The sequence below is a fragment of the Pararge aegeria genome, chromosome 15, assembly GCF_905163445.1.
Source record: "Pararge aegeria chromosome 15, ilParAegt1.1, whole genome shotgun sequence".
Lineage (NCBI taxonomy): Eukaryota > Metazoa > Arthropoda > Insecta > Lepidoptera > Nymphalidae > Pararge > Pararge aegeria.
The window spans coordinates 7,293,144-7,309,696 of record NC_053194.1 but is presented as its reverse complement, the minus strand read 5'-3'; the positions used below and the strand labels follow the sequence as shown (position 1 = coordinate 7,309,696).

Sequence of the window (16,553 nt, the reverse complement as noted above, 5' to 3'; positions counted from 1 at the left end):
ACCTATAAGTTAAGTCAGCCTTACCAGATTTGTATACCTTTATACAAATCTGGTATTGCATACGTTACCTTTTACAGTTCCTAAAACTATATTATTTCAATTTGAGTTACTAAGTAAAGTAGCTCCTAAGCTATGAATAATATACAATTTTAAATAAGTTTTAAAACTATGATTTTTTTTGAGTTAGTCGTAAATATAATTGCTATTGCAAATTTTACTTTAAGTAGGTATTTTACTTTAAGTTATCTTTTTTTACTGTAATATATTTTATTTATAAAAATTCAAAAGAGTCAGAACTTCGCTAAAGTCTGCTAACCTTATATTTATTAAAACTTTATATAGAGGAGATAACTATTATATTAAGTAAGTACTAAATGGTATCTCTGCCGGAGACATAGAGTAAAATAATATCATGTCTCCGATTGCAACATCCTTAAATTCCCTGTAGTTACAAGTATTGCAGGTAGATTTACAGGAGTTTGTTTTTTTATTTAATAAAATTTAGTTTTTTGTTTTTTTTTATGTTTTTTAAACCTACCCACCCACTGTCGCTCCGATGTCTAAGGCTTATGTGAACATCTTCAAAGCGTGCTTAGTTTTATCTCGGACATAAGAAAAAGTGAACATAAGACCAAAGGCTTGTTTGTATCATAAGTACATATCGTTTTGACGCATTTCGTTTTTAGATTCAAACTTTACTTCATTTATTTTAATATATTTTACTGATAAGACACAAGAACCTTAAGTGGAACAGTAGTGGTAGAGAGTAAAAGATTTGTAGGTTCTTAATCGAACGCCAGTTGCGACTACTGATGTTCTATAAAGTCTGAGTTAAATAGAATTCGACTTAGTTTTAAAGCTCAAATTCTTCGAAACTACAGCATTCGCTTTTGTAATATAAAAAAAAACAGTATTACATAATTGGCAACTTTAAAACTAATGAGATTTGGTCTATTTTTATATGACGTTTCTGTGTTGCGATACTCGGAAACGTCTATGATTGCGAGGTTACTCTTCATAAGGATACCCACATACCCATAGTATATCGTTATACTTTTCAAATACATATCAAAATTAAAGAATCGCGGGACTTTCTAAACGCGATGTAAGTAGGTATAACATAATAATAGATAATATTTTAGAAATAACGAGGTAACGATATTTCAATAATATTTCGTACCATACATTGACGTAATGTTGTTGTGAATTTACGACGTAAATTAATAAAGCATGGTCAGCAAAATGTGATATGACTAGACAAAACTGTTAAATTAAAAGTAAAGTTTGTTTCTAGGCATGTAGATTTGTTTTTCGCATAAATACCTTGCTTAAATGTTTCTATCGATTGTTATTTATAGGTGTATGTACGTGTTATTTAGTTAATAACTCAGTAACTTAATAATATTATTTTTATATTAGTAATTACCTAGCTACTAAATATTATTTACAAATAAATGAAATTTATATTTACTGTGTAAAGTATGAGATTTAATAGATAATTGGTACCTATACTTCTTGTAGTTATCAAATAATGCACCTATCTATTTTACCTTGGTGTCACGAAAAAAAAAAGAGGCGTCTGTCTATATCTGTAATAAACGCACGTCTTGTCTTTTATTATGTATAACATTTCAACTGAATGTCACTAAACCCTATTATCTAACACGACTATGTTAGTTAATAAGATTTAAGGACTTTGTTATAGCAAATTCTCTATGTGCGTACCCCTTTGCTAGCGTAGAAATACTTACATTAATATTAACTCTGTCTAATCTATCTGTTTAAAGAAATTGTTAATGATTATAAGACTGCTCACTTTTTAGGCAAGTCAATTATACCCACGCATATGCAGTCTTTCATAGAAGCTGGGGCGACTTAATTGTTTGTCCAAATAGTTATAGACCACTGTGTTTAGGCTAAAAACTAGGTAAATAAATAGACTACGCTATTTTATTCTGCTATGTACACTAGCTACCTATTGTTTTTTTAAGAATCCTTTGGGAACTATTTTTTTTCCTGGAATAAAAAGTAATACCTATATGTTACCTATTATCCGATCTCTCACCTAACTACATGTCAAAAATCAAGTTGATTGGTTAGGGCGTAAAGAAAGGACAAACAAACAAGCAGACACTTTCGAAAATTTATTAGTATTTATAGTATTGATGCTATGAGCGGTTAAGAGCGTTAATAGCCCAGTGGTTTCGCCGCCTTCCCTTTCGCTTCTCGGGTGGACCGAATTCGATCCCGGCAAGCACCTCTTAATTATTAAGAGTTATTTTCGTATGTAATCAAATATAATTTGCTTTAACGGCGAAATGAAACATCTTGACGAAACCTGCATGTTAGAGGTATCCATAATTTTCTCAAAGGCGTGTTAGATCTAGCTATCCGCACTTAGCGTTGGACAATGCAATGCCATAAACCCTTTTTCATTTTGAGTGAATGTCCGTGCCCTGCAGTGGCACGATCGCCGGTATTGATAATTATAAAAATGGTATGGTCTTCCTCAGACCACCTATCAGTGGCGTGCATACAGGGTATGCAGATGATATTATATAGAGAAAATCAATAGGACTGGTTATGAAAACTTAAGGTATCTCGTACATTACCTACCCTTAAGTTATAATAAACCTGTGCTGCAGATTTTCTCCATTTTATATCATCTGCATACCCTGTATGCACGACATTGTCACCAATCCGCATAGGAGCCGCGTGATGGGTCTTTGCACAGTAACCATCTCCCTTATGATAGAAAAGCTCAGCAGTTAGCTGTTGATGATGATGAATATAATAGCGTAGTCTGAATTGGAATGGCAATGGAATGAAAATGGCATAAAATGTGCAACATTATTGATTTCAAGACAATGTAATGCAGGGTTGTGTCCTCTAAGTAAAGCGTATAAATCTTAATTACAATTATAATTAATAAGGCCAGTAGGTAGGTAACCACAAATCATAAAGTGATACGCCCCGTATCTGTTGTTATTTTATTCTTGTATAAACAGAACTTTATGAATCACATTACAAGTTCATATATCCATTGCAGTGCAGATTGCATATCATGCAAATTGTTTTAAATGTATATTGAATAAAATGAATTGAAATATTCGGATGCAAAGTATGGAAACGGCTTCTTAAAACTATTTAATTTCATGAAAACGCGTCACTGGTTTTTCTTTAAATTAAAAATTTAGGGATAACATAAACTAGGTATTCTGATGCATATGGTTTGAAGTGAGTTTCTTAAACCCCTACGTAATTACATAAAGTCGCTTAAATTCTGTGCATCCAACTTAAAACATATATCCATTTACGAATAATTGTTAAAAAAAAGTAAGAAGTCGCTTTCATAATTTTATAGACAAAATTTAATTTAGATTAAGTTATGGGCATAAGAATATTCGTTCTTAAATTAGTGCACCATTCACAAATTAATAATTTATTGTCAATTCAGCATATATCATACGATTGGCGTCCTCTGCTGGAGATAGGTATTTTGTATAGAACTCTAAATTCTTCTGTCTGGTGCCACCTGTGTACACCTAGTTGAGGGTCACCTTCTCAGCACTTTGATACCTGAGCATCCATCGGTCCGGTCCTCTCGCATTATAGTTTTCTACTTTTCTTCTGAATTTTTAAACTATTTACCTAAAAATTTATATTAAAAATCAAAGTTAATTTTTTACTAATGCTTGTGCCAAAGTTCTACTGCACTTTGCCGAAATAACAAATCATTTGTAAATAAAATATGGATGAACGTACTCGTACGTACCTAGCCTAATTTAAAATGTTATAAAATTATAGCTAAAAGCAATGAGGTAAATAAGGGTTAAACCTAAAATTATAATTAGCTAAATAAAACTGTTGTGATTGTTATAAAATTGGATGAGTTTAAATAATAAAATATTGTATATTGTAGGTATAGCTCATTTTTATTTTTTAAATAATAAAAAAAAAACATTTATTATTTTAATCGTGAGTCAATTTTTTATAATTAAATAATATTTATTAAAACATTTAAAATTTAAATAAAAACAAAGATTTTACTTGTAGTACAATAAATCCATTAAAGCAAAATAAATAATTGTGAATGCACTATCATGTATTGGTAACTTTCTAATCTTTTTTTTGGGAAAATGTATACGGTGCTGGACGCTGAACTTCTAAAACAAATTCAGGTAATATGATTGCTTCCTGAGTGCACAGGATATCTGTTTGATATTATTTACCTGTAGCAACTTTAAATTCTCTATAAAAGATTCTGAAACAGTTAGCTTATTACCAACATTAAAACACCCAATGTCATTATAACCATTTTTTAATATTATAATATAAGAAAAATTATATATTGCGAATAATCCTTTTTTTTTTTATTGCTTTTGCGCAAAGAGTTTCTTATTTGAAAAGAGACTTGTTGTATTTAGGTTAGATCAACCCAGTAGCTATTTGACACACTGGCTCAAGAGTAGTTAAAACTTCATGAACGTACGGCATATTATGGATCATAAAGTTATGGAAATAATTCCTGATTCCTTTTCACATAGCTGCACAATATTTACTTCTTGAACGTAGAATTTACAAAAATGCCGTTATACGTTCAACTATAATACGGTGCCGCATGTAGGTGTATAGTGTTTATTTACATGTTAATTCTGACGTAATTTATTGTATCATGCCCGTATCAAACAAAGAGGAAAGGTCTCGCTTGTCTAATAAATTTACATTCATTATATGCCGTGATATGGAACAAACTAAGTACCTAACTACCAAGATAGCAAAATTGTGTCATTGTTTCTACATTAAACATGTAGTTACTACTTAGGCATAATAAGTATATTTCTTTAGATTATTTTGTAATAAAATTCATATTGTACATAAAATATATTAATATATTTTTCCGCTTATTATTTTAAATGTCCTTATTTCTAACATGCTCTAACCCTCGTTAAATAAAATATTTATATTTCAGGCAGCAAGGTTTATATTTTTTTAGTAAAAAACACATTTCTATGTTAGTGAAAGAATTGTATTTGTATATGCGAATCACTGCTGCTTAAATTCATTTAAAATCGAGTGCTTTTTTAATGCAGTCATTCACTTACCCATTTAGCATATCTTGAGGATGCTGTTGGCGCTCCCCAGCAACCTTTGCATCAGGGAGCCACATTTTTAACGCATTTTTGCGTAAAAGCAGTCAACTTCGGCTTCCGCAAACATTCCAGATGCGTAGGCTGGCTAAATTTGTTGTTAACTGACACTGAGATACAGAATCGGCCTGCAGTTAGTAAAATAGGTGGGACCACGGGATCTTAGCCGCCACCGATTTTGCCGAAATGTTGTAAATAGTAAAATTGCATCTAAAAAATACTTTCGAGTTATGAAAATTTAAAGGGGCTCACAAGGGAGTTTTGAAAATTTTAACTTATAAGATTTTTTTATCACTTCAACCAATGCGTGGCTAATGTAGGTGCTTGGATTCAAATGAAAAAACAAAACGCAACTGTAATGATTTTCATATTTGCCTACATTAATTTATTGCAGAACTTAAGTTCTACGGCGTACTTTAATCCTGGTAAACGTTGTTTTTCTATCTTCGAAGGAAACGCCCCATATGCACGAATCCTATTCGTCTTGCAGGAAGACGTTCGTTTGAATGGCTGCGGGTTGAGGGGTTATGCTTTGCACTGCCAAAGGAATACACTCTCATCTCGACTTCTTCATGTGACGGAGAGTTGGTCTTTTGAGACGCCCATCTAAGAGGTTTTGATAACCTTAAGAGTAAAAGTGTTGAAAATAAAGGATTACGTAGACAGGTACTTTGTTCAGAAGTAAGAATAATTTCAAAAGTAAACGTTCATAATTTAAATTTTGATCTCAATCTCAGGCTGGTATCTACTGAAGATTTCACAACAAAAACTCCATAACAATATTGATCTGGAAATCAAACCCGATTCATCGTGCTAACCACTAGATTCGCGCGTAAGATACATTCTCAAAGTATTTTATGACTGGTCGTTTTAAACTATTGGTTATCGTAACATGATAAGTAAAGTCGTTAGAAATTAAAGAGTATCTACGCATTATTACCACTATTATAACAAATAATTCGGTTTGCCATTTTTGACCAATGACTGAGCACTGGTTAGCGTACCTAACCGTTACTTAAGCTACAGAAGAGCTTTTTTTTGTTCCATTAAATTCTTCTCCATCTAGTCTAGACTAATCGACGGAATATGATCCTCGAGGATAATTTGCCTTGTTTAGGCTTTTCCTCACAGGCAATATATCCTCTACCCGGATACTGAATTGTAGCCCTATAAAACAAGGTTGGGGTCGCTCCAATGCTAGCCTTGTTTTGGGCTCCAGGAACAAGGAGGAAATGTTCAATTATGTTTATTATATCCACTTTTGCCAAGTGCGGATTTGTAGACTTCTCACGCCTCAAAGAAAGCTACGGAGAACTGAACGCTCAGACATGCAGGTTTCCTCACTATGTTTTCCTTCTTAATTATCAGTAGGCTTTTTAAGCGCTTAAATTAAAAACGCACATAACTCCGGAAAGTTACAGGTGCGTGCCGGGGATCGAACTCGTTTCCCCGAAAGGGAGGCGAGAGCCCTAACGACTAAGCTATCACTGCTTACTAAATATTAAGTATAACAACATATTACTCTGAGAAGTAATCCATATCCTCCAAAACGTCGGGCAACTCCCTTCCCTCTACATCGGGCAATACACAACATAAAACAATCAGGAGTGCTGCCAGCCCAGCTTCCATGATCATCATCGTGACGTCATCAACTGCACGGAGTGTCACTATTAGGTAGCATATTATACTACCAAGGTGTCCACTAGAATAACAGCATCCAAATAAAGTAGCTCTGATGTTTATTGCGAACAGTCGCGGAGTTATGTTTAGAATTAATCCGTGTACAATGACACTAGCTGCCAATGCTAAAGGAGATATGATGTTAGTTATTGTATTCTGCAAGAAAAGTTACACATAGTTGAGTTCGTTATTATGATCCTCACAGAACTTATCTCTCGTGGGAAATAGGAATGAAAGCATTAATGCATATTGAATTGCTTCTATGAATCACAATTTCGTGATAATAACGAGGACCGGGCTAACGTAATCTTTGGGACACCAGAGTGAACAAGTATACTTGCCACAAAATTTCTGTACATCGGGCTGTTAAAAAAGTTATCATAATAACCATTGAATAGTTCGTAACCCTTTCAGAACCAATCCGGGTTAATAACCATTTCAAGACCAGGATCATGTGATTCGTAGCTGAGCATTAATCTCTAGCAATGAGGCAGCTTGAATTGAATAAAAATCAGAAAGTACTGGATAAAAAAAATAGCAATTACTCTCACAAATGTTCTTGCTACCGATTAAAATATGTTAACAAAAATAAACTAAGTAGCTCTTTACATGTCCACTCAAAGAGTATGCACACCAACATTTTGGAAAGTATAAAAAAATAAATAGGAACTTTTAAATACAGCATCATTTGATCATATAGAACTAGGTAACTAGCCACGACCAAAGCCTCTGACAAGACTAGACCAGAGAAAATTCCGAAATTTTATATTCCTAAATTGCCCAGCTCGGAGATCAAATCTGGGATCTCCCAGAGAGGTCGTCAAACGCGCGGAGCCTATGAAGTAGCCGACGCAGCATCGGCATGAATTCGGCGGTCTCTGGCTAGTAAAGTGCTCAAACTATTTGAGCAACCACACTAAGGAATTTACCTACTAAGTATACATAATTACTTACATTAAATTTTAACATGTGAATAAAAATTTGCCCTGTACTAGAAGTACCAATAAAGGCCAAGTTCATTTTAAGTAACCACTTGAGTTTGAGGTTTTTGGACAAGCAGCAGTTTAAAAGTCCCAGGAGGACAACAAAACAAAATGTTTTCAATAAGCCGTAGTGTTGTTGCTTATAATGTATCCTTATGTACAAAGAGCTCGATATAAAGAAGTAAAATGTCCAGAATACTAAAATTGTAAACGACAGAACTCTTATGTTATGTGTTGTTAGTATATTGACACATGTCCAACTTTCATCTAAACATTGGTAGGCCTGCAAATTAATTTAGACGTTCAAGAATTATTTAATACCGACAGTAATTTGCGTGTAGATGCCGATTATATGGGATATGGGATTAATATAACTTCTATACCACTATTGTTAATAATCGCTTATATAACTTTTATACTACTTTATGGCACCAGCACGTGAGAATGCAATAAATTATTATGTTACTTTTAGTAAAATAATAAAATAAAATAAACACTGCTGTAACGACGCTTATCAACTACTGCCTTACATTATGGGTTGGTGGAACAACCTCCGTACTAAGTTAACTCGTTAGGATGTCATCATCATCATTGTTTTTATTAAATAAACCGATGGATGGATGGATGCTGCGCATAGGTTGGCGTTCACCGGTGTGTCGTGTCCACTCCAACACCTTAGGGCTCGCAATGGTTATCTGAGCTTGCCCACCTATTGCCACTTTAATTTCGAAACTCGATGGGCTATGTCGGTGGTTCTTCGACGGATATCTTCATTTCTAATATACTCCGTCTCACGCTGAGTGACTGTGCGCTTTCTTATCAGGCCTGCATGTAGTAATTAACCATTTTTCGAATCCGTGAATTACAACACGTACTTATTGACTGTTCGAATACATCTTATACACATGTACTTAGAAAATCAGGGTCCAGTTTAAAATAGCAGACTGATTGTTGCTTTAATATGATTGCTTCGGCGAACAAAGAAAAGGCACTTAAAGGGTTAGGAGCCTTTACACACTTTATCACTGTTTTATTTATTTATAGTTTTCAATGTAGTACAAAGACTTACGTACGTACTTTATGATTGACGGGTCTTATTCTGAAATCACTGCAAAGTTCGATACCATTTATTTTAGCAGCCCTCAACATAATTTGTTCAGCTTTGGGAATTCTTCTGTTGTAGAGTAACCATTGTGGTGATTCTGGAATCCATCTGTGAAGATTATGGGTACCTACATGTACTCTGTCGGTGTAAATTGATACAAAATATTAGTCGAAACCGATATAATATACCTAATGTCGTTTTCGACTAATATTTTGTACTTATAATTTTTTTTTCAAATTCATATTCAAAATGTCTTTATTCATGTAGGCCTAACACAGGCACTTATGAAGCGTTCATACATATATGTTTACATAATTGTAAGGGGATGGTGATAACTTCGTACGCCAGCTGAAGCCAAAAGCTACGAGGGTTCCAAACGCGCCCTGGTCTAAGAAAAGCCCACAACAAACTTAGCCGGGTAATTTTTTTTTTGTTATCACCATCTCACAGTTTATGTATATTAAGCTATGAAGCTAGCAATTCACACACAAGCTTTTTTATCGTTCAAGTAATCCTTAATATTATAATAGGATTTTTCTGTAAGCTTACGTTTTATATAAACTTTGAACTTATTGAGAAACTTCTCAAATTTTCTTTATAACAAATTACCAAATTAAATCATTTGGTAATTTGTTATAAAATAATGTACAATTGCCCTTGAATGAATAAGCAATGTTGTGTAGCCTAGTAAACTGCACAACGAGTTTTTTTTTGCTCCTTATATTAATATTGTTATCAGTCAACGTTTTAATGGGCAACCAGATTGTCACCAGATATCCATCGCCCATAATCAGAGAAACACTGCCGACTGCGGAGGGCATGCAAGGAAAGCGTCCTATAAAGTGTCGCCGTCTCTATCAACCTGATGCGATAAATGTTAAGCTTCATGTACATATATTTTCACCGGCAACCACGCCCTTCAGACAGTGCCTGATTAAGCAAGCGCGGGGCCCGTAGCAAATTCTTTAAAAGAGCCCTTGATCTGCTAAGGGTTCTTAGGTATAATGTGATAAAAATACAATTCAATGCTCAATATATTATCTTATCTTAAATAGGTATAAACGTCTCTTAATACAATACGTATTTGATATATACAGGTTACAATTTTGTGGGTAATTAATAGTGTAGTAAATTACTATAGGTTATGTCTGTGTGCGTGGGCGTGTACATGTACGTATGCGTGCGCGTGTGCGTGTGCAAGTGCGTGTGCAAGTACGTGTGAGTGTGTGTGTGCGTGTCTGTCAGTCAGTCAGGCAGAGATAAGTGGTATTACATATGCAGGGCTCTCTTTCGCGCGGGGCCCGTAGAAATTGCTACTCTTGCCATGTGGTTAATCCGGCACTGCCTTCAGACCAGAACACAGCATTGCAACAATGCTCCTTTACGGCAGAAACTCCACTAATTCAAAAATAATAATGGTTCTCTATTTTAGTTTGGCTTTATCTACATATTTTGCTACGTAGTTTTAAAAAGTAAGGTACCTACTTATACTATGGAGCATTGCGTGTAACGTAAGAACTCGGAGTTGACCACATGATCACCTTCATTAGATATAGGACCATGTATCTATGCTATGGCATGTTAAGCTGGTTTACTGTAGTTATATCGTAATGCGTATCAAATTGTTACATAACATTTTATTACATAGTTATAATTGACGGGTCAAGCGATGGCTTACCTGACGTAAAACCATCACCTATTGGAGCCACACAGACAACACAGATCAACACAGATCAACACTTCGGAAGGTCCTACAACGTCCCGCCCAGTATCCATTAACCTGAGCCGAAAGTGATAAGTGCATGTCACCACACCTTTCGAACCGGAAAACAGCAATGCTGCTTTGTGGGAAGAATAAAAATGGAGGTAGTTCTACCGCCATTATATTTCATTAAAACCTCAACTACGACAGTAATTTTACCAATTAATTTGTGATGTTTCATGTTACTGCAAAAAAATTGCAATAATTTATCATTGTTTGTTATTGAAATGTTTTCAAACGCAACTTAAGCGATGTTCAGTTACTATTACTTAGCAGTTTTAGTCCCACATCGAGCTACAAGTATTGACGTATCGGTTAATCTATTTAGCGAACTAGAGAACCAGTTCTTTGCTAGATGTTCGTTTATCAATAAGTGCTTTAAATAATGCTTCTTATTTCTTGGTGCTTTGAGCAATTTCACTTTTTATTTATTTAATTAGTACAAAAATAACATAAAGAAGACTGGAGGTGCACAAGGACAACTTATCTAAAGAGATTTCTTCCAGAAGCCCGCGAATTAGAGAAAACTTGAGCTGAGTAGGTCCTTATAAAAATAACTGATGCGAATAGAATACATATATATCTACAATACACAGACATTAACAGATTATTGTTTTCATTTTTATTTATAGTATGAATCAATAATGTAAGTATAAATAGATACATACAATAATATATGAAATACAGATGTTTTAATATTGAAAGTAACCTAATTATTTTTTTCGATCACAGTTATTTTTTATATAAAAAAATTATTATTAGGCATTCCAAGTAAAATACAACGTTTCCTAAAGAAACCGATAATTTATTCAATTATATCATGTATGTTCGTCCTTCAATACCTGAGAAGTATTAGCATAGAGGCACTAAGTATGCACGCTACAAAGTTGAAAGTCTCAGAATTAGGTGCGACGTTTGCCAAAGGAACTATGCATACGGTTGTTAGCATCCTAGGAATTGAAACGACTGCATTTAATAGAGTTCGCCAAGAAGTGCTAGCGATTTCACATGCTGCAAGTAAATATAACTATGATAAGTTTAAGAACATACTAACTAAAATCAGCGACCGAAAAAATAACGATTACCTTCATATAATATATACGTTTATAAAGAAGAATGTAAATTCTCATACGATATTAATCATCATCATATCAACTCATTACGGTAACTATAGGACACGGTTCTCCTCCCACAATGAGAAGGGGTAAGTCTATAGTCAACCACGCTGGGCCAGTGGTAGTGGTATACAATCGGTCTGTATACAAATCTCAGGCATGCAGGTTTTCTCACGATGTTTTCCTTCACCGTTGAAGCAAGTGATACACAATTGGTTAAAACGCACATAACTTAGAAAGTATAAAGTATAAAGGTAGGTATGTGCCGGGATTCGAACTCGGCCCTCCAAAAGTGAAGTCGAAGTCATATCCACTAGGCTATCACTGCTTATAAATTACGCAAATGATATTGCTACTACCTAATACCAAATATTATGAACCTCCCTGGCGTAGTGATAGATCGCTTTGCTCTGATAAATGGGAGTTCGCGAATTCAAACTCAGACCATAAATTATGAAATTCCCATATAGACCCTTTATTTGGGAATTTCATAATTTCTGGTCATTGGTCCGGTCTGGCGCGTAGCTTCGGCCGTTGCCCGTTAAGGCTAACTGATATGGATGTGCAACTAAAATTATAGTGTTCTTAGTTGCTAGTTGTAAAATGTTATCGTTGGAAAAGAGCAACACTTGCGTTTCTTGTTAGTTTCTTCCGGTGGTAGAGTAGGTTTTTAGGATTTCCTTAGGGTTAGTGGGATAGGCTGAGGATACTATTTATACCTTTGTACCTAAATAACTTCTAAGTATACTAGTATATAAAGAAATATTATAAACTACTCACTTAGTATGATTCCCATGTAAATATTTGCGCTTGCAAATAGTGATCTTAAGAAAATTAACAAAAGAAACCAGCTCTCTGAATCACAGAATGTTAATATTAAACGAAATCCAAGTTCTGCTATAACATCTATCGTGATGGCTAATTTTCTTCCAAAACTGAAACAATTTTTTTACAATAGGTAGTTAAATATATTATGTTTAGGTAATATAAACGGTGACTTTTTTTCGTCACAGTTATTGATTGGTAAAAATTAATCATCTTCGTCATCATATGAAACCATTAACAGCACACTACAAGGCACGGGTCTTCTCCAAAGAGAAGGGTTTAGTGCGGATTGATGGACTTCATACACCTTTGGTGTAGGTTTCCTCACGATGTCTTCCTTCACCGTTGAAGCAAGTTATATTTTAATTTCTTAAAACGCACATAACTGGAAAAGTTGCGTGCTAGTATTTGAACTCGGGCCCCCGAAAGTAAAGCCGAAGTCCTTACAACTGGGCTTTAAAAATTACAATAACGAATGAATATGAAGACAATTATTAATAGTTTGCATCCTACAGCGGGTGTAAGCAGCGCGATGCGCCGGCGATAACAATTCAATAAATTGCGACGTTTCAAGCCGCAGATATCCATTCGACTGAAATGCGAATGTTATGATGTATATAGTGTAACAAGAATGGATATGGTAATAATAAATAGAAAATGGCAAGGAAAGGGTAGAAATAGTAATGTCATGTAATTCGGAGGGATAAACATAATTTATTCGTAAGAATGTTAAACAAAGTAGAGGAAGATGAAATGAGAGCTAGATGGATTGCGTAAACATGCTGAGTGGAAAAAGAAGAAGATATTTAAAAATAATAACTCCATATAATAAAAAAAAAAAATCAAATACCCCATTGCGTGCAAGATACCTATCTTTTTATGTCAAGAGAGATTTATATCAGTAAGTAGGCAAAGATAACTTTCAGTCAAGTTATCTTACCATCTAGTCTAGATTCAATATTAAAGCGATGCGATTGTGCCCTAAATAATGTCCTATAAATACCTACCTTTGGACGATTGATTCGTTGTCTTGCAAACCTATCTTGGTATAATAGACACAATCTCAAAAAAACTGCACAAAACTTTATTGAGCCATTGCCTAGTTGCCCCTTTGACTTAAACCAGCTATGTTTAGCGAGTTGGACTTGCACACAGAGGGTTCTGTAGCAAGGAAGAAACAACACGTGTCTTGTGAACACTTTGGAGAAATCTCAGGCGTGCAGGTTTCCCTCACCGTTAAAGGAAGTGATATTTTAACTAACCCCGGAAAGTTAAGGTGAATACCACTCAGGCCAAAGCGCCATAGTGAGAAGACTTTATACCTACCTACCTATGCGCTGTTTTTCGCAGATCATGATAAACCGTCGTTTCCGGTTATTATCAGTACCAAGTAATGATACTTGTTCACTTAGGCTAATGCCCAATAAATAATCGATTACGTTCATCCTCAAGAGCAGCTACTTAGTGGATAGGTACTCGTATGTCATTATTAGTACAGGATTACCAGTGACCTAAATAAGTAGGTAGGTACTTATATATATATTTGTTGATAAAAAATAAATATTAAGAAACACCCAAGTAGGTACTTAACTACCTAAGTGTGTACTTAAACCAGAATTTTCAATGAAATATTTTACCGCATTTGAGTAGGAATTTATCAGTTTACTCTATAACTTTACAATGCGAGCTCAGAGTTAAAAAACCTGTGAAATTTTACTCATTTCATTGGTAACTAAATTGATACATTGTTTGTTCATAAATGTACGTATTTATTGCATAGTATTTATAAAATGTTTAAAAAAAAATTCTATGAAAATAAATCTTATTTCTTATAGTTTTCCTATCCTATTTTAGCGAAGCATTTCCGGTATTTTTTAGGTAATCATGTTATAAACATATAACAAAAATCAATTTCAAGTATTCATGAAGGAAATCTCTTTTCTAATTTATTTTTAAATAATAATTCTGTACCTGTCTGCAACAAGGCCGAAAATTATACAGCCAAATACTAGACCTAATCGGCAAATGATTGCTGTTGATAATGCCTTTATTTTATGGTCGCAGAACATCAGCCACTGTAAAAAAATATTGATTTTTAAGATTAAATATTACTGCATTCGTTGGTCTAGATAGCATGTTCAAGAACGGATTGCTTCCTGCATCAGCGAAGAATTGTTGGATATTCGATTTTGATTTAAAAAAATGCACTGATAATGATGGTTAAAGCTACAAACCCTAAGTGGGGTAGCTTAATGAGTTGCTCACAAAACCGTCTCTCCTATGAGTGGCCAGGCTGGTGTCCAACAGTGGGACACCAATAGACTTAAAATGATCTGATTCGTCGTCATCATCCGAAGAAAGACGGCTTTTCAGCATATACCAACCATTCAAAAAAATTCACAGTGTCTTCTTAAATTTTTTTTTCCCGTCCCGGGATTCGAACCCAGGACCTCGTGATCCGTAGTTGAACATTCAACCACTAGACTAACGAGGCAGATAGGGTTATATTAATAAATCATAAATTATGGTACCTACGGTTTTCTTAATCGAAAATATCCATAGGAATTTGACATGCCATACACTGCATTTCTGTACTTGCGTGCCATTTAAAAAAGAGAAAGAGCACAAACTCTTGTTAAATATTGATGAGGAGCCAGGGACCTCGCACTCGATTCCCCAGGGGGACGCCAGCAGGAACATGTCTTCATATTGATTCAACATTGGAGGCACCATGAGAGCTGCCGAAACCATTGTCACCAGCCATTGCCAAGAGCCGATTTGGCCCAAAACATCCGTTGTAACATCTTCGTGTACTGTTCCAATTCTAAAAATCCATACTTAATATAATAAATGTGAAAGTGTTTGTCTGTCTTTACTTTACGCCCTAACTAAGTAACAAATCGACTCCATTTATGGCATTGAGCAAGTTAGAAAGGACGGAGAGTAACATAATATGCTTTTTTATCCCAGGAAAAGACGGTTTCCAAAGGATTTTTAAAAATCCCGAAAGCCTGGGACTAACAGTAGTTTTTTATATGTTGCATTTCCTGGTTGATTGTTTTTAAAGACCGAGTTTGACTCCCAGCACGCCATTTAACTTTTCGCAGTTATGTTTGTTTTAAGCAATTAAATTTCACATGCTGCAACCTTCATGTTGCCTGAGAGTTCTGCATAATGTTCTCAAGTGCGTTGGCCCTACCAATCCGCATGGCCAGTGGTGGACTACGGGCTAAACCCTTCTCATTCTGAGAAAAGGTGCCATGTAGTGAGCCGATAAGAGGTAGATGATGATGATGAATTATATTCACGACTCTCTGTATTGGGCTGCAAGTGAAAAATTCCATTGTATTATTACTTATTTACTTACATTGACATCCTCACAGGTGAGAGGCCGCAATGCACGTTTTATATTCACGTCATTCACCCAACCTACTGGTTTTGACTTAACATCTTGTTTCCATTATAAAAGTCAAATACCTACTTACTTTTGGTGTGAAATTGAAATATTCGTTACAACTAGAGAATCAATATTTGCTTACTTATACGAGTAAAAACTTGAAGATAAGGATAAACAACGAAAATACAAAATTAATACCTACATCTTAAGCAGGTTTGAAGTTAGTGCCGTGGAACAGTGGTTGTTCCCCGTATTCTAATTTTGTTCTCGTTTGAAGATCACGATTCCTTGAATAATGCAGGTACGTGTAAACTGACTGTCATAATAGTATATGTTTATGCAATAAGCTAATAATTTTATTTACAAATACATGCACATGCAGCCTCCCTGCATGTACTCGTACGTGCAAGTACTACTTTCCAAAAATATGTAAACCGTCTGAAAGAAAACTGAAAGATTTCTTTAAGCTTCTAAATATATTAGTCTAGATCTAGGTACATACGCTAAAAAAATCATGATCGGATTGCAGTTTTATC

At 34.7% G+C, this 16,553-nt stretch overlaps 1 protein-coding gene across 1 annotated transcript; it reads right to left on the bottom strand.

Moving 5' to 3' along the window:
• Window positions 1-5,590: 5,590 nt before the first annotated feature.
• On the bottom strand, window positions 5,591-15,995 carry LOC120630136 (solute carrier family 22 member 13-like). The gene is made up of 9 exons (XM_039899286.1): window positions 15,988-15,995; window positions 15,156-15,444; window positions 14,592-14,695; window positions 12,576-12,730; window positions 11,523-11,691; window positions 8,891-9,026; window positions 7,785-8,096; window positions 6,673-6,986; window positions 5,591-5,774 (listed from the first exon to the last, which is right to left on the bottom strand). The coding sequence occupies exons 1-9, from the start codon at window positions 15,993-15,995 to the stop codon at window positions 5,591-5,593; spliced, it is 1,671 nt and encodes a 556-aa protein (XP_039755220.1).
• Between the last annotated feature and the right edge of the window lie 558 nt (window positions 15,996-16,553).